The sequence below is a fragment of the Leptonotus elevatus genome, chromosome 1 (genome assembly GCF_054856555.1).
Source record: "Leptonotus elevatus isolate MCC_2025b chromosome 1, RoL_Lele_1.0, whole genome shotgun sequence".
NCBI classification, from domain to species: domain Eukaryota; kingdom Metazoa; phylum Chordata; class Actinopteri; order Syngnathiformes; family Syngnathidae; genus Leptonotus; species Leptonotus elevatus.
The window spans coordinates 44,465,704-44,483,731 of NC_141239.1; the positions used below are offsets into that span (position 1 = coordinate 44,465,704).

Genomic DNA, 18,028 nt, shown 5'->3' on the forward strand with positions numbered 1-18,028 from the left:
ATAATGCAAGTTTGTATTATTGAAGCAGACAGAACGTTTGCGTACCGCTGGGTTTGCTGCGAGACAGGTGGAGGATGAAGGGCTGCACGCTCTTGCCGGCCGCCGTGGCGTTGGGCCTCCCCGGCCAGCAGAAGTCGCTGAGCGGGGCAACGGCCTCGCCGGCAAAGTCGTTGGTGGACAGCCAGTCGTAGTCCATCACCGTGAAGGTCAAGCAGGCAAATCTGTGCCTGTACTGCTCGGGACTCACGTGGCTGCGACGAACGGATTATTCATTCATCTATCAATTCATCAAAAATGTTTACATTTGTAATACAGTAGGGCTCCATGTACACTTATCACTATCTATCTATCCATCTATCTATCTATCTCCATCCATCCATCTATCTATCTATCCATCTTTCTCCGTCCATCCACCCATCCATATATCTATCTATCTATCTATCTATCTATCTATCCATCCATCAATCTATCTATCTATCTCCATCCATCCACCTCCGTCCATCCATCCATCCTTGATGTTTTCTGCTGTTATTGGGTTCTATAATAACATGACAAGTGACTTCGACATAGACTTTATATTTTAAATTACTTTTCAAATAGCTCCTGTTTAATTACTTTTTGAGTTAAATCCTGTATATCCCCTGACTGATGCAATGTTGCTAATAAAAGGTGGAGCGAAAGGTAGGACTGTGCGACCTTTGTGAAAAGGAAATGGAGTGGTGAAGCAATAACAGTTGTAAAGCACATAAGCCAGCCTGGCGTGACCTTTAAATGACACGAGTTGGAAGAGGCACTCACAAGTAGAAGAGCTCGTCGAACACGGGGTGCAGCGTCTTCAGCTTCACCTGCGTGCGCTGGCTCTTAGCCAGCGGGAAGAGGTGGTGGGGACACAGCTCCACGATGACAAATGGGTCGCTGAGACCTGACATCGGATCAGGATGGGTACACATTTCAAATGAAACCTCCTCTTGTTTAAAGTGAGGTACACACATTCCATTTTGGAATGCCCAAGATTATTTTCAGACACATGAGAAGGAAAAAAAAATTCTGTTTCACATCACACTTTATGCATGACCAGGCTCGTAAATATTGAATTGTTGAGTTTTTCTCCATAGGTCTGGCACATTTCTTGAAACTGAGATGACATTTTCAAAACTGCACGCTCATTTGGCCGAACAGACCTACAATTGTGCACAATCAGTTCATTATCAAAAGCACATATCTATCCCAAAACTGCTCACACATGCTTCACTCCAAGTTCCTTTCCCAAACAAAGAGTCGGTACAGTCACAACTGCAAAGATCCTTCTCAATGGGCTCATCTGCATTCACTTAGTGCTTTTGCCAAAAAGAACTCTGATGATTTTGCACAACTCTTTGGATCATCTGCAAAAGCTCATATCTCTCCCAAAACAGCTCACCTATGTGTCAAAATCAAACTAGTAGTCAATGCCCTCAAAATGCATTGTCCCTTTGGCATTCTGTGAGCACCGCAGGTCAAAATCATTAGATGTTTTGTCAACAACAAGAGAGGTGCCGCTAACAAAATACAATTAGGTTATATGTAAAATTGAGGGGGGAAAGGGGATTTTATAAGAGCAGTTTTCAAAATGTGCGGTTTGACTCAGTCAAGAAAATTGCAACAGTTTTTATTCACAGTTACGTACACATTAGAGTGCAACAAAAGAAAGTGTAAGGCGAATTCTGTATATTCATGAAAAACTAAAACCTAATAACTAAATTTATATCTAACGCGCAGGGTAAATGAACAACCAACTGTTGTAACACTTTCACACAGTAAATTCTGTAGAGTAAATTTGATTATTTACTCAATTTATCTCCTACTATTAACTTACATCCAAGGCATAGCTCAGGTGTTATCGCGGCCGTCTTCAAACCTGAAGATTGTGAGTTCGCTTCTCAACCCTTGAGTAACTTTTTTTCCCAATTCTTTATTTTACTCTCTTCCGAGTATAAATATGAGCCTACTCTAAAGCTGAGTCTATTTGGCCCCACTCTAAATAGAGTCAAATTTCCTGTGCAGTCACTATCGTCACCTTCCCTCTCTTGGCCATCCATACGCTGCTCTCTGTTTGGCCAAAGGTTTTCATCCACGTCACAGCAGATATATTCCCTTACAATGCAGCAAGGAAAAAAACAGTGTGAATGTCTCAACCATCCTCTACACTGATCCCCTGTGATATGCTTGACTAATTATGACAAATGAACAGATGATTTTGCATATTATGACTTACATACTGAAATCCTGCTGACATGTTTTGAAGAAGACAGCCATTAGACTGAAAAACAACTCATCCAGTTCGATCAGCAAGATCAATTCATTTGGAAAATGTGCTAAATGTGGGCACATTGTGCTAAGTGTAGGCTAAATGTACACAAGCATTTGCACAGATCCACTGAGGCAATTGAGACATGTACAAAGACATTGGCAATTTGATGAAAGCAACGATGAATACCATTCAGTTGGCACCAATTGTTAGATTTGTCCATGGTATTTTGAAAATGTCATCTCAGTTTGAAGAAATGTGCCAAACCTATGGAGAAAAACTGTAATATTGAAGAGTGTTGGCCAAACCTGTTTTGGACCCTATTATCAAGACAAATTAACTTTTAACACATCTCAGACCTCAGGATAGTTTTTCCATCCCTGGTCAGGAAGGAGCAACACAGCTCAATTATCTTTGTGTATGTCAGAGCTTACGAGGCTGTTTTAACAGTTGGTCCTCGATTTGTGTCCAACAACAGCACAAGCTTCCTGATTGGCCATTGTTCCACTTCACTTCACAATCAAGGAGTCTGTGGTTTGCTCCAACTCTGAATTGGATGCTTTACAATCAGATCTTGGGTTTAAATCTCTTAACAAACCCCACATCGCTCAGGATAACCCTTCAGAGACCTCCTAGAACTCGGTCGGCTTCTTGAGACTTTGGCAAATGACCGGATTGTCGTTATGTGTGTACCCAGCATAAGACAACACTGGGCTTTTACCATTGGCATCCAGCGCCATGATGTCGGCGGCATGCAGGATCTCCACGGTCAGCCTCTGCTCGGGAGCGTCGTAGTAGCACTTGACGCTGATCCGACCAAAGCGTGTATGTTTGAGGGTTTTCTGCAACACACACACACGGTTGGGGTGATATGCGCCGGCAAATGTATATGGATGACCAAAACTGCCAAAATTCAAAATAAATAAATGACTAAAAGTGAAAATAAAAACGGATATAAAAAAAATTATTTGAAAATGAACCCCCCCCCAAAAAAAATTAATAATAATAAATAAATAAATAAATAACTATATATATATATATATATATATATATATAGATACAATTATACATAAATAAATAGATACATTTGTATTTAATTTTTGAATTATATATTTTTATTTTATTTTGAATTTGGGCAGTTAAAATAAAATGTTATGAGGGGGCGGTCCTGAGCGTGTCTTGGGTTGGACTCATTGGTCGAGTGAGCGGCTTATGCGTACATTTATGAAGGATCAAAACTGCCAAAATTCTAAATAAATAAATGATTAAATAAATAAACAAATGACTAAATAAATAAATAAATAAATGACTAAAACAGAAAATAAAAACGAATATAAAAAAATATAATTCCATAATTAAATTTATTTTTGTGTATATATATATATACATATATACACATATATATATATATATTCATATATGTATATACACACATATATATATATACATATATGTATATACACACATATATATATATATACATACATATATATATACATACATATATATATACATATATATATACATACATATATATATATGTATATACATACATATATACATACATACATATATACATACATATATATATACATATATATATACATACATATATATATACATACCTTTATGTATACATATATACATACATATATATATACACATATATATATACATACATATATACATACATATATATATACATACATATATATATATGTATATGTATATATATATATGTATATATATATGCATGTATATATATATGCATGTATATATATGCATGTATATATATATGTATATATATGTATATATATATATATGTATATATATATATATGCATATATATATATATGCATGTATATATATACATGCATATATATATATACATATATATATATATACATATATATATATATGCATATATATATATATATACACATATATATATGCATATATATATATACATATATGCATATATATATATATATATATACATATATATATATGCATATATATATATATACATATATATACATATATATATATAATTTTGTTGTTGTTTTTATTTCCATTTATATTTATTTTCCTGGATTTCATTTTCAAATGATATTTTTTATATCCATTTTTGTTTTCACTTTTAGTCATTTATTTATTTATTTGGTCATTTATTTATTTGGAATTTTGGCAGTTTTGGTCCTCCATAAATATACGCATGAAGCTTTTTGGAAGTTCCATTAAGACAACAACAACATTGGCACCAGAATAGCGTGCAACGAGAAGTGTCTGGCGTCCGGATCGATGCCCGGCGAGGCGAAACACACCTGCAGGGAGATCTTTTCCAGGTAATACTGTTCGATCAGCTCAAAAGAGGAACTTTTGTTCATCTTCAGCTCCTCCTCCAGGGTCTTGCGGGGAAGGAGGACATATTTGCAAGGAAGGACAAAGATGAAACATTTTCTTATTTGCTGTTTGTGTTGTTAATTTACACTCACCTCCAAAATTGTCAATGAGTGTTGCAATTATATTTCTGTTCTGTTTATTTTATCTTGACTTACAGTGAATGGAAATGTTGTTTTTTAGCATGTGTAAAATTTCGCTTCAACAATTCCAACTTAATGAGTAAACTCTCTGTAACCAGAGGTATAGTGCAATTTGCGCCCAGGCTTAACACACATTAGACAAGCATTAGCATAATGTATCTGATGACCTTGTAGTCTCCACTCTTCATATCTTCAAGGCACAGACCGTTTCCTTGGAGGAATTGCAATAAGGTCTACCAATGCACAAAAATACGGGAAATTCAGGGACACATTTGCACAAACGATGGTAAAACTTCACGTGTGTGAAAACAGCCGGTGCTGACCTCAACAGTGTACTGGAAACGATTGTAGAACTCCACCTGAACACCTCGGTTCTCTGTAACTGAATCCAGGATCATGCGCAGCAGCAGCTCCCACAAGCTCTGCAGAACCCTAATGGGTTAAACATATGACACAATTCAGAGTCTCTGGAAGTCCCCAATAACACCACAAAAAGTTGCTAGGGTTGCTTGATTTTTGTAATAGTCACTAGAAAGGAATATGGTGAAATTATCGAGTATTGACTGTTCATAAACTCCAGTCTCTACAATTCTCCAGTAACACCATAATCAAGTCTGTTACTGCACTTTTGCTCACTAGAAAATTGCAACTCAGTCAGTAAGCTTGACTGCGGTCAGGTCAGCCATTGATATCCACGTTCACTATTACTTGTTTTGCTTTTATTTTGAAGTTGACACTCACGGTGCATTTCATAGTAGTCTATGATCAACCGATGTGTTGTGTTGTGGTTTGACTTGGCTGTCCCGCTAACCGCTAATGGCAACATTTGCGTTGCGTGGTGAGACGGTGGCCGAATACGTCACAAGAGGGCTGCTGGCTTCGATGTTTTTCTTTGTGTCATTGCGTTGTGGCTTCAATGGTTCATTAAAATATAGTACTGTCCGTCCTTATGCAAAAGCGGTCTGTGGTGCAAAAAAAGAAGAAGAAAGAATAGACAATAGACGGCTGTGCTCAGCTAGCTGATTAAGGAGGTCCTATATTGCAAGTCAGAGGTGGGCAATTATTATTATTTTTTTAATGAGCCATTCATGAATGAATTTAATGTCTTTTATAAAGCACCATGTTGTATTGCTTTAATAAGTTGCGATTGTGTAACCCCGTGTTGTAATTAGGAAAGAAAAACTGAATACAAAAACAAAAAAGTTTATTCAGTTACATTAAAGGGACATATATACACATATTAATGAGAAGTCTATTTAATTAACATTCACAAAAAAACATGTCTACATACAGTGTCCTTTTCCCCAACCTATATTCTCAAAGGTTGCTGACATTATGAGCACAAACCTCTGTTAGCCGTTCTTAGGATCTCAGATTATGACCAGGGCAAATTCCTATCACCGTGAGTGTGTAGGAAATGGTGCTTAATAAGAGGACCAGAGTTGGCGTTAGACTGGTGCTTTTCTTTTTTTCCCCTTTTTTAATTTCCAATAATTGCTATTATAGAGAAGAAGTAACAGATTTTTATGAACATCTTCTAGTTATCAGATTAACACCTTAGCTGTTCAAAAGGGGGCCCCTGCAAGCCACTGGCAAATAGTTTTCAGACTGGATTCAGGCTTGAATTTCTCACCCTCTGTCTGTGAATGTGAAATGATGCGTGTGGTGTGTATGTGAAGAAGGGAGTGTGCAGTTACATTTTTCAGCCACATGTGGTAATAGCGATTTGAAATTCAATTTCCTGCAATGAGCAGTTTTAATAAAGGTTGCAGTGACTATGCTGGATGTGGCCCACGGGCTGTACCTTATCCAGATGCGCCATATATCAAAGTTCCTCCATGAGGTTGGTGGGTCAGGAAAAAAAAACGAGCAACAACAAAACAACAAAAAAAGTCTCTCGAGAGGTCAGGAAAGTTGCCAACACTGAGTAGCTTTTGCTCCACCCCCAAAGCCATAGTCTGCATTAGCGAAAGACACAACACCCAGCAATTTCAAGCAGAGCTTGCTGTATGTCTTTATCCTTTGTATATTTTGATGGAATAATGTCAATGAGCTATTAAGAGACATGGAAAAATGTCTCTTTTAAATATATAATTTACATTTTGCTTTATCAGGTGATTCTGTGCTACCTTTGCAAATCATTGGCAGCGCAAACACACACACACATACACACACTGAGGAAAGACAATTAGGTAGAAGCTATAATTATAAATCATAATGGTTATGCTAATCACACATTGTCCCTGTTATAATAAAAATATTTAGAGGAAGGGGGAGGCAAGGTGCAGTAATTACCGGATGAGGTTGTCCTTCACCAGCGTGTCCGTGAGGATGACCACGGTGTCCTGCAGGTACTTCATGAGGGGGGCCACGGCCTGGTCACGACAACGTGAACACACAAGTCACACGCGGCCATAAAATGCAACAAATTGACTTGAGTGCTTACGTCATCATTGTTGATGGAGTCAGGAGACAAACTGATGTGCTGGATATAACGCCGAAGCTCAGGCACCATCTACGACAAAACGTGTCAATACAAAATACAGTGGACCGTGATGTGCATATAATAATACATAACTGTTAAACAAATAACAAATAGAAATATGGCTGCATATTTTAGTCATTGATACAGTAATTTCATAATAATTCATAAAATTGAATTCAAATGAAAAAGATGTACTGCACTGTAAAAAACGCGTGTGATATTGATTTGTGTTGAGGTCACATTTTTCTGCCACTAGATGGCATAATTGCATTTGTAAGACGTTGACAGCTTAGTGCATTTTTCTTTTCATATTAAGAGCTATCTAATGTTTAATATTCAGTAACTTGTGAAATGCTGCACATTTTTAAAATTGTAAAATACAACTTGACCCCAGTCTCCACAAATATATGCATTATTTTTAAATGCATTACTGCTAAATGTTGACGTGGACGTGTTTATATATATATATATATATATATATATATATATATATATATATATATATATATATGTATAAATATGTATATATACACACAGTTATATATATATATATATATATATATATATATATATATATATATATATATATATATATAAACAGTGCTGCTCAAAAGTTTGTGAACCTCTTGAGAAAATTTAACTTTCCAATTGTTTCAACCTGATTTTGTTGTTCAATCTGAACCATTACATTTTATATGAAATAACAGGTGTAGGTTTATCAATTCAATGCATTGTTCTATTTTTTAATCAAATGTGTAGTCAAAACGTAATTAAAAAGAGTTTTGGGTCAATTCATGTAGGTGCAAAAGTAAGTGAACCCTGAGCTACATTGCTTAAAACAAGCAGTCAAGTAGGATCAGATAGGACAAATTGGTAGCTAAACTAACCACTGAAATGGACCAATGAAATGAGAGGTTTAGCGAAGAAACTGTGTATCACTGACTGAAACTGAGACAAAACCACATCACTTTAGTCTTACCCAGGTGAACACATACAGGTCAGTCATGCTGAGAGGAAGAGAAATCTCAGGGGACCTCAGGAAGTGGGTAGTGACAGCCTATCTGTCTGGGGAAAGCTATAAAGTCATCTAAACAAATTTTTTGCTTCATCATTCCACTGTGAAGCAGATCATCTGCAACTAGAGAAATCTGAAAATTATTAAAATCCCGCTTAGAAGTGGACGACCTTCTAAAAATATCAGCAAGAACCACAAGAAAAATGATAACTCAGGTAAAAATCCAACTCGAACATCCCATCGAGGGATCTGCAGACTTCTTTTGCTGCATCTGGGACACATGTGCATGCTTCAACAATCAGAAGAAAAGTCAATCGACAAGGCTTTCATGGAAGGCTTGCTAGGTAGAAGCCTCTGCTCACAAAAAAAGATCAAAGCTGCCAATCTCAACTTTGCCAGAGAGTACCTGGGCAAACCTGAAGCTTTTTGGAAGTCCCTTCTGTGGACAGATGAGTCCAAAATTGAACTGTTTAGTCACAACTAAAACAGCCATGTTTGGTGAAAAATCAACACTGCATACCAGCAAAAAAACCTTCACCCTACAGTGAAGCATGGGGGTGAAAATGTTAAATTCTGGGCTGGCTTTTCATCATCAGGACCTGGACAACTCCACATAATCCAGGAAATCCTGGAACATAACCTGAAGCCGTCTTTTGTGAAGTTACATCCTGATAGACGATGGATCATGCAACATGACAATAATCGAAAGCATTCCAGCAATACAATCAAGGAATGTCTGAAAAAGAACAAGATTCATGTTCTGGATGTGCCCAGTCAAAATCCTGACTTAAATTCTTTCAAAAAACTGTGGCGGGACCTCTCTCAACTGGCTGCATTTTGCAAGGAAGAGTGGCAAAAATCCCCCTAAAGTAGATGTGAAAGACTGATAAGTCACTAAAGAAAGTGTTTGGATGAAGTTCTCATTGCAAAAATAGGTGCAATGTCCGATTAAGTGAGAGGTTCACATATTTTTGCACCCATGAAATCTTCTTAAATCTGTTGTGATTCTGTGTCTGCGTCACCGCCACCTGTTTGACTTTTTTATTTGCTTTCCTCAGTTGCCTTGACGACAGTGGTGAGCAGAGCCGACGCACCTGCGGCATGTTATGATTAGTTGGCCTGTTTCTGTAAATACAATTGTGGTCTGCTCTCTGGGATCCAGCACACACACACATACACCTAACAAAATCACCAACTATTGCAGTTACGGCTCCTCCTCCACCCGGAGCCGTCCAGCCCACCAGCTCCGCTGACGAGGCCATCTCACGCCACTAAAGAGACAACGGCGGGTCGCCGCCCGCCTGTGCTACTACTGTGGTATGCTAGGACACCAGGTGGCGGAGTGCCCATCCCGACAAGAGGGCCCACAACGCGTCCACTAAGGTCCATCCCGGAAATCAGAACTGTGAGTACCAGCCGGCAGACACAGGGGGCGCCCGGTCACTCGAAAGCAAACGACTGTGACAGCAGGGGAAGGTGTCGGGTTATGGAGAGAGGGCCGAGATTTCGGCTCTGGTGGATTTAGGGGCAGATGACTGTTTTGTGGACTATCTAAGTGGTGAATAAACTGAAATGCGCAGTGTTCGCACTAGACAAACCACGTATGGTCCATGACCTTGATGGTTGTCTACTCACCGTGGTTACACATACCACAGACACCCTTCATCGTGCAGCGTTTCGGGAAACCACGTGGAGAATCGTAAATTCTTTGTAGCTAACATGCAACGGGCCCCTGTCATGTTGGGTCTACCATGGTTAAAACTACACAACCCGGACATTGATAGGAGTAAACCTGAGATCACAAACTGGAGCCTATTCTGCATGCTAACTGCCTCAGGTCCGCTACTCATGCACATTCCACCCTTACTAGGGAAATCAAGCCTCCGAATCTAGAAAATGTACCTAATGAATATCATGACTTACACCTATTTTGTAAAGATCGTGTATAGTCTCTACCCCCCACCGGCCGTACGATTGTGCAATTGACTAGGTACCAAACGCACCACTCCCCAATGCTCAGCTGTACCAAATTTCCAAGCCTGAGCAGCAGGCCCTGCACGATTACATTACTTCCTCACTAGCTTCAGGGTTGATTCGTCCGTCCACCTACCCAGTGGGGGCTGGTTTCTTCTTTACTGATAAGAAAGACAAAACACTGAGGCCCTGCGTCGACTACCGGGGATTGAACGAGATCACAGTTAAAAACAAAATATACCCACTTACATCGTTGGACTCAGCCTTTGATCCATTACAGTCTGCCACCGTCTTCTCGACGCTAGACCTACGTAACGCTTATCATCTGGTTAGAATACGAGAGGAGGATGAGTGGAAGATGGCATTCAATACTCCTATGGGCCACTACGAGTATCTAGTGATGCCTTTCGGTCTTTGCAACACCCTGGCGGTTTTCCAAAAGCTAGATAACGATGTTCTACGTGATATGCTCAATCACTTTTGCTTTGTGTATCTTGATGATATTTCGATTTTTTCTAAAAATCTCCAGGAACACCGCCAACACGTCCAGCTGGTGTTGCGATGTCTGCTAGAAAATCAGCTCTAAATCAAAGCCGAAAAGTGTGAATTCCACACTACCTCCGTTCAGTTCTTGGGGTTCATAGTTGAGAACGGCCAGCTTTGCCCCGATCCCGGCAATGTCCAGGTGGTGGTCGATTGGCCCTCTCCAACAGCAAGGAAGCACCTGCGGAGGTTTCTGAGGTTCGCCAATTTCTACCGGCAATTCATCCGGAACTACAGTTTGGTCGCAAAACCTCTGACAGAACTTACGTCCCCTAAAACTCCATTCACATGGACCCCAAGAGCTGAAACAGCCTTTGCCAAATTAAAGACCTTATTTTCGTCCGCGGCCGTGTTAGTTCATCCTAACCCGGATCTCCCGTTCGTTGTAGAAGTCGATGCTTTGGGTACAGGAGTGGGGGCGGTGCCTGCATCTCTGTGCCTTCTTCTCTTGTTGCCTCAGCCCAGCGGAGAGCAATTACGACGTGGGAAATCTGGAGCTATTTGCCATTGTCCAAGCACTAAAAGAATGGAGACACTGGTTGGAGGGCGCCACTGAGCCATTTCAAATATACACCGACCATAAAAACCTGGAGTACATCATGTCCGCCCAGAGATTGAATCCTTGTCAAGCCCGGTGGGCGATTTTACTAACTCGATTCGACTTCACAATTACGTACCGCCCCGGGTCCCGCAATGCCAAACCGGACGCGTTGTCCCGAATGTTTAGGCCCCCAGAAGACAACACGACGCCCGAACCCATTGTTCCAGCCGACCGGGTGGTCGGGGCCCTGCAATAGGAGGTCGAGCAGAAGGTGGTCTGCGACGCGAAGGACGTGCACGTTCCTGAAGGTTGCCCAACCGGGAAACTATTTGTTCCAACCCCACTTTGTTTAGAGGTTCTACAATGGGGTCATTCCTACCTCCAGCGGGCCTGCTCCGACCACTGCCCATACGCTCGTGCCCTTGGTCCCACGTGGCTTTGGACTTTATAACCGGCCTCTCGCCATCCCAGGGGAACGTAGTCGATAGGTTCTCCAAGATGGCCCACTTCGTCGCTCTACAAAAGATGCGCACAGTTCTGGAGACAGCCAAAATCCTGGTGAGGGAGGTGTTCCGGCTCCATAGCATCCCGCTGGACATGGTCTTGAACTGCGGTCCCCAATTCGTCTCCAGAGTATGGAAGGCCTTCTGCAAGTCATTGGGAGCCACAGTCAGCCTATCGTCAGGTTACCACCTGCAGACTATCGGGCAACCGGAGCGGGCGAACCAGGTATTGGAGGTAGCCCTGCGGTGTATTGGTCAGCACCATGCTGCCTCATGGTACACCCATCTGGCGTGGGTAGAATAATGCCCACAACTCCCTTTGTCTGCTCTGCCACTGGATTGTCGCCCTTCCATGTTGCCTATGGCTATCAGCCTCCCATCTTCCCGTCACTGGAGAGAGAAGCGTCAGTGCCTTTGGTCCAGGCTCATCTCAGTCACGCGCGTCGGGTATGGCACGACACCAAAGCCGCACTGAGTCGTACGGCAGCCCGCAACAGACTGATAGCGGAGAGGCATCGTGTCTCAGACCCCTCATACCAGGCGGGGCAAAAGATGTAGCTATCAATGCGGGACCTGCAGCTGCCCGGTGTGCCACGTAAGCTGGGACCACGTTACATTTGGCCCTTCGACATTGCTTCAGTGGTCAATCCAGTCACTGTGAGACTCCCCCCCCCCCCCCCCCCACACACACACGCACGCACACACACACCCACCTGACAAAATCACCAACTTTTGCTCAATAATGAATGACAATATTATCATTCTTTTTGTCTATTATTTTCAATGTCAGCATTGTCGATTGGGGTATGACTAAACATTTAATAAGGTTATTTTAATATTTTATAAAAAAAATCTGACCATACCTGCAGGGTTCACAAACTGCAGCACTGTATATGTATATGAACCCAGAAAATTCTGAACCCCACCCCCCAGCAAAGTTGCTTCAATTGGTAACACGCGATTTAATTAAGTTAATCCAAAGTGAAAATACAAAATTTAATTAATTATGAGTTCATTCAACTTAATATACTCATTTGAATTAAGTTATTACAAAGGTAATCCAAAGTGAGTATATTAAGTTGAATTAATTATGAGTTCATTAATTATTAGTTTAATTAACTCATAATTAATTCAATTTAATATATTAACTTTGGATTAACTTAATTCAATCGTATGTTACCAATTGAAGCAAGTTTTTAAAGTTGGTCAACATATCATTTTGTAATCTTAAATTGGTTCAACAATTCTTTTTAGAGTGTGCGCCACTCATATCTGAAAACATGACTGACTGCAATACAAAGCCCAAATGTATTCAATTAAAAAAACAGAATACAATGATTTGCAAATTCATTTTAACTTATATTCAATTGAATACACTACAAATAAATTATATTTACTCTTCAAACTGATATTGTACCGTAATATTTTTTTGCAAATATTTACACATTTTTTATTTGATTCTTACAATGTAAACAAAAAAAAACATTAGGACCGGGGTATGTTTAACACTCAAAAATCATTTGGGAACTGAGGACGCATCATATTTTGCGCCTTGAAATTCAAATAATTTTATTGTGTTGAGTGAGACACGTGTGCTTGCACCTTGTCCGTAAGCAGCGCGATGAGGCGCTTGGCTTCCCTCTGCAGGTCCAGGTCCATGTTGAAGAGCTGCCCGTTGAGGGCCTTGAACACCTGCTCCTTGCCCTCGGCACCGCAAGACTCCTCCATGGCGCGCTCCACGCCCGGCCAGTCCAGGTCACGGGGCAGGTGACCCAAGAAGACGCGGACGTGTTCAACGTCATTGAGGGCCACGCACAGCTAAGCGGGAAGCAAGGAGGAGTGCAGGAGGAGAAAGAGAGAGAAACAGGGCGAAGGTGGAGAGAAGGCTGAAGGAAAAGAAGCAGGGCTACAAAGAGGGCAGGGTGCCGCTGTGAATGACCGACAGGCATCGACTTGCTTTTTTAGTGTCAACACATCACATTCTCGTCATCCTGCTGGGACAGCGCACAAGGGGCCCTCGCTGCCATTTTCCGCACACGTCAATGCGCCTCGCTACGAGCGTTACCTGAACTATGAAGCTCTTGTGGTCCCGGCTCAGCTGGCACCGCTCAATCTTGCGTGTCAGCATCTCCGAGTAGCACACAGCCTCGCTGCAAAAGTTCTGAGAAAAGTAGGTCTGCCATTAGTCATACGGCTGCAAAAAAAAAAAAATCATACATTCTATTTTTTGTGTGACTCATTTGCTCCCAAAAACGTATGAAAATGTTTTATTTTTATGCTAGAGCATACAGAAGGCTTTGATTCAGCCTCTGACCTGAAGAGGCCGCTTAAAGCAATGGGAGTTATTACATAAAACAGCCAGCATGTGGCAGCAGAGTATAAAAGATCAACCAGGGCCTTGAAACAAGCTAATTTACTCACAGTTTTAAATAGATTTGTGAATAATGAGGACACTTAGCTATATTCTAATGCTAATTGCTGCAAAATGGAAACAGAGAGAAATATACTTTTTTTTTCCTGATGAAAGAAGAGCCTCGGTAGGTTCCATGTTTTTATAGCAACACAATATTCTGTGGGCCTTACAAAATCAGTCAAAATCCAGTAAAACAGCCGGGAGCAAAGGGGGTTGCTTCAGTGAAAATGGCTGGGAGTGAATCAGTTAATAGCTAATTAATACCCTTATTGAATGACCAAAACATTTGCTGTTAATATTTTTTTTTTGTGTGAAAAAAATAAAAATAAAAATAAATTCCCTCTCATTCCCTCTCAAAAGCAAAATAGACTTTAACAGTGATTTTTGCCTGTGCTGTGGATTCCTCAAACAATCGGCATTGTAAAATCTAATGAGCACGTTATGGAGTGCACGGTACTCACGTCGGTCAAGCGTGTGACGAAGATGAACGCGCCCGCAGAGTCCGGCCAGGCCAGCTGGAGCCAGATGTCTCGGACTTGTCGGAAGCAGGACGTCACTTCCAGCGCCGAGGAGCTGTGCTTGGCCTGCTGCACCGCCTCCATCTGAAACCAACAGTAGCTGTCATAACATACATTATACACATTACAGTATGTAATTCATTCATAATGGACAACCCTTGTGAGGATTAAGTGGTTCGGAAAATGGATGAATGGATGGAACCACACCGAAAAAATGTATTTTTAATTGACTTACTTTGAACATGTACATCAGTTGAATGCAATTAAAACGCGTACAACTGATGTGTATCATTATTTTAAAGGGGATGAAGGGAAAAATACATTGGTTTACATTTAAATCATCAATGTGCGATGACTTCTTTTTTTAGTGCACGTATAAGCAATGTACTATGTACAGTGTATGTGTAATTTTAGTGCTTTTTCACTTTTAATGTAGGTTTACTATCTGTTAAGCTTTATTAGTATTTATTAACATTTTTCATTGATTTGTATTATATAATAATTAATAATAATAATAATAATAACAATAATAATAATAGTTAGATGCCATATCTCACCCATTTAAAAAAAAGTATTCTTCCTTATTAGTTTGTTTGTATAATTATTATATTAAAAAATATATTAAATAATTTCCAATATCTATTTCTCACATTTTTGTATTTAAAAATACATTAAACAAATTCACATCAATTCATGTATTTTATAAATGTTTATATTCACTGTATTTAATATATTTCTCAAATTCTTAATAATTAACATATTTAAAAAAAACTTCCCATTATTTCAAATATTCAGTCCAACTTGAAATAGTCCTACTTTTTACATAAATATATGACAACTTCATTAAAATTGTGACTGGCAGTGTGTGTGTGTTTTTTTGTTGTTGTTTTTTTTACCATTGACCCGAGTCATCTCAAATATCATGTCTGTGAAAAACAACAGGGATATTGCTTTATTGCATGATGTTTGGAGAAGAATACCTAGTAAATTTGTTCATGGAAGAGCACTGAAAATGAAAAGATGTATGTCCGTTTCTTGGTCACAGTGAAGCAATCACAAAATGTGACCCTAATGGAGCAGACGATGAGGAGCTGTATCGCCATGGTTACTGCACTTGAGGACAGACCACTGAATCAGGGGCAGGGCGTCTTACCTTGTCCGTCTCCACCGCTTTGCAGATCCTGTCACATGACCTGTCGTGAACAATCTGTAGGAACTTGTGAATGGACGACTTGAACCAGTTGTGAAATCCGGTCAAAGCCAACATCTTTGCATCTCTGCGGAGGAGGAGGATGAAAAAAAGACAACACGCAACAAAAGGATGACTCATCGCGTGTATGAACAAAAGCATTGGGACACTGGTTAAATGAAAGTAAGCGAGCTGCAGCTTTGACGGACTTGAGAGGAAGAAACTCCCGGAAGCCTTTAAGGCTCTTCAGAGACACGAAAAGCTCAAAGACGGACTCGCCCATCGTCTGCGTCAGTTTGGAACTTTCCTGCTCCAGGGTGCCGCAAAGCCTTTCCATGGCCACGTTAACATCATCGGCCACCTGTAAAAAAAAGAAAAAAAAGAAGGAAAAACAAGTACAAATGCTTTGTAATAGTTTGGATTAGATGTCAAACAATTTCTCAAGTAATTTGAGTAGGCCTACCTTGATTAGAACGTGGAAAAATTCAACTGTCAAAATGTGTGACCTTAGGTTTTCAAAGTCATGTAACGCAAAATTGTATCTTTGAGAATCGGTAGAATGTGTGAACCATATGAATGTTTGTGAGTGTTTGAGAAGGTAGCAAATCTTGATTTGCCAACATTTTTTATGTTTTTTTATGCTCGAAGGAAATTTTTCTTTGAACATGTTCAAAATGCCCTTGCGTCAAAAATGACTGAGGGGAAAAAAAGAAAAGAAAAAAAGAAACAGAAAAATCGGCATTCGCTACCTTCACAAACACTTGCAAACATACGTCCCTCAGTGGGATACGGGCTTTAGATTTCAAAGGAGAGGTTAGGGTTTCAAAGTAGTATGGGTAGGGTTTCAAAAGGGTTTTGGACTAGGGTAGGGTTTGAAAGTAAGGTTTTGATTTAAGAGTTAGGTTTTCAAAGTGGAGTTATGAACTAGGTTTGGGCTTTCAAAGTAGTGTTTTGAACAAGGGTTGGGGTTTCAAAGTAGGGTTTTAAACTAATAGGGTTTTGAATTGAACTAATTTGCTCCCAAATAAGTGGCTTGTTTTAAGTGTGTCCCAAAGACATATTTATACGTTTTTAATGGGTTTTTTTTTATGCTAGAGCTTTGATGCAGCTTCTGAACTGCAGAGAACGAGTGAAGCAACTGTAGTTATTACAAAAACGGCCAGCAGGTGGCAGCAGAGTATTAAAGATCAACCAGGGCCATGTTGGAACAAACTCTTTTCCCCAGTGTTTTTAACAGGTTTGTGAATAATGATAAAACTTAGCTATATTCTAAGGCTAATTGCTGCAAAACGGAAACAGATAGAAATATACATTTTTTCCTGATGAAAGAAGAGACTCTAATCTTTCTTATGGTATGTACCATGTTTTTAAAGCAATAGAACACAATATTCTGTGGGCCTTGCAAAATCAGTCAAAATCCAAAAACAGCCGGGGCAAAGGAGGTTGCTTCAGTGAAAATGTCTGGGAGTGAATGAGTTAATCAAGGACAAAGTATTGTAAATCAGTCTCATGTTCTGTAATTCTTTCCGAATGTTTTTATTGTTGTAAGCGTTAAGGGGTCAATAAGACATTACTATATTATATATAGTATTAGTATTATGTATATAAAAAATGTCATTATTATATTTCTTATTTGGCTGATTAATTGACTACTAGACAGTTATTCTGTTGGCAACGGCATTAAAAAATCTACATAAGCCGGGCTATAACTTTTAGTACAAGATAAAAACCCACCTTGGCTAGTTCTCATGTTCCGTAAACATCCCTTGACGGTTATCTGCCACCTACTGAACTTAGCATATAATATAATTGATTTTGCTACCACAACAGCATTTTGCCAGCGAGATGCTAAATGATGACTTGATATGTATGCTTTAAAAGAGCCAGAGTTGTGCAGACCTACCAGCTTCTCCAGCTGCCTGTAGGACACGCTGAAGAAATCTACCTTGACCGCACTGCAGCAACAAAGACACACCAGGACGTCATTATTAATGGGAGTAAAAGTCAGAAAAAGTTC

The 18,028-nt window shown here is 39.8% G+C and overlaps 1 protein-coding gene across 1 annotated transcript in view; it reads right to left on the reverse strand.

Moving 5' to 3' along the window:
• baiap3 (BAI1 associated protein 3) overlaps positions 1–18,028 on the reverse strand; it is a 54,995-nt gene that overhangs the window by 5,152 nt on the left and 31,815 nt on the right. Inside the window, exons 20-33 of the mRNA XM_086074769.1 lie at positions 17,915–17,966; positions 16,221–16,372; positions 15,976–16,099; positions 14,766–14,906; positions 13,957–14,052; positions 13,494–13,709; positions 7,277–7,345; positions 7,126–7,205; positions 5,154–5,262; positions 4,998–5,063; positions 4,612–4,695; positions 3,009–3,129; positions 799–922; positions 46–251 (exon numbers count right to left, since the gene is read on the reverse strand). Of these exons, the coding sequence (XP_085930895.1) occupies positions 46–251; positions 799–922; positions 3,009–3,129; positions 4,612–4,695; positions 4,998–5,063; positions 5,154–5,262; positions 7,126–7,205; positions 7,277–7,345; positions 13,494–13,709; positions 13,957–14,052; positions 14,766–14,906; positions 15,976–16,099; positions 16,221–16,372; positions 17,915–17,966 (1,640 nt within the window). The remainder of the gene's footprint in view (positions 1–45; positions 252–798; positions 923–3,008; positions 3,130–4,611; positions 4,696–4,997; positions 5,064–5,153; positions 5,263–7,125; positions 7,206–7,276; positions 7,346–13,493; positions 13,710–13,956; positions 14,053–14,765; positions 14,907–15,975; positions 16,100–16,220; positions 16,373–17,914; positions 17,967–18,028) is intronic.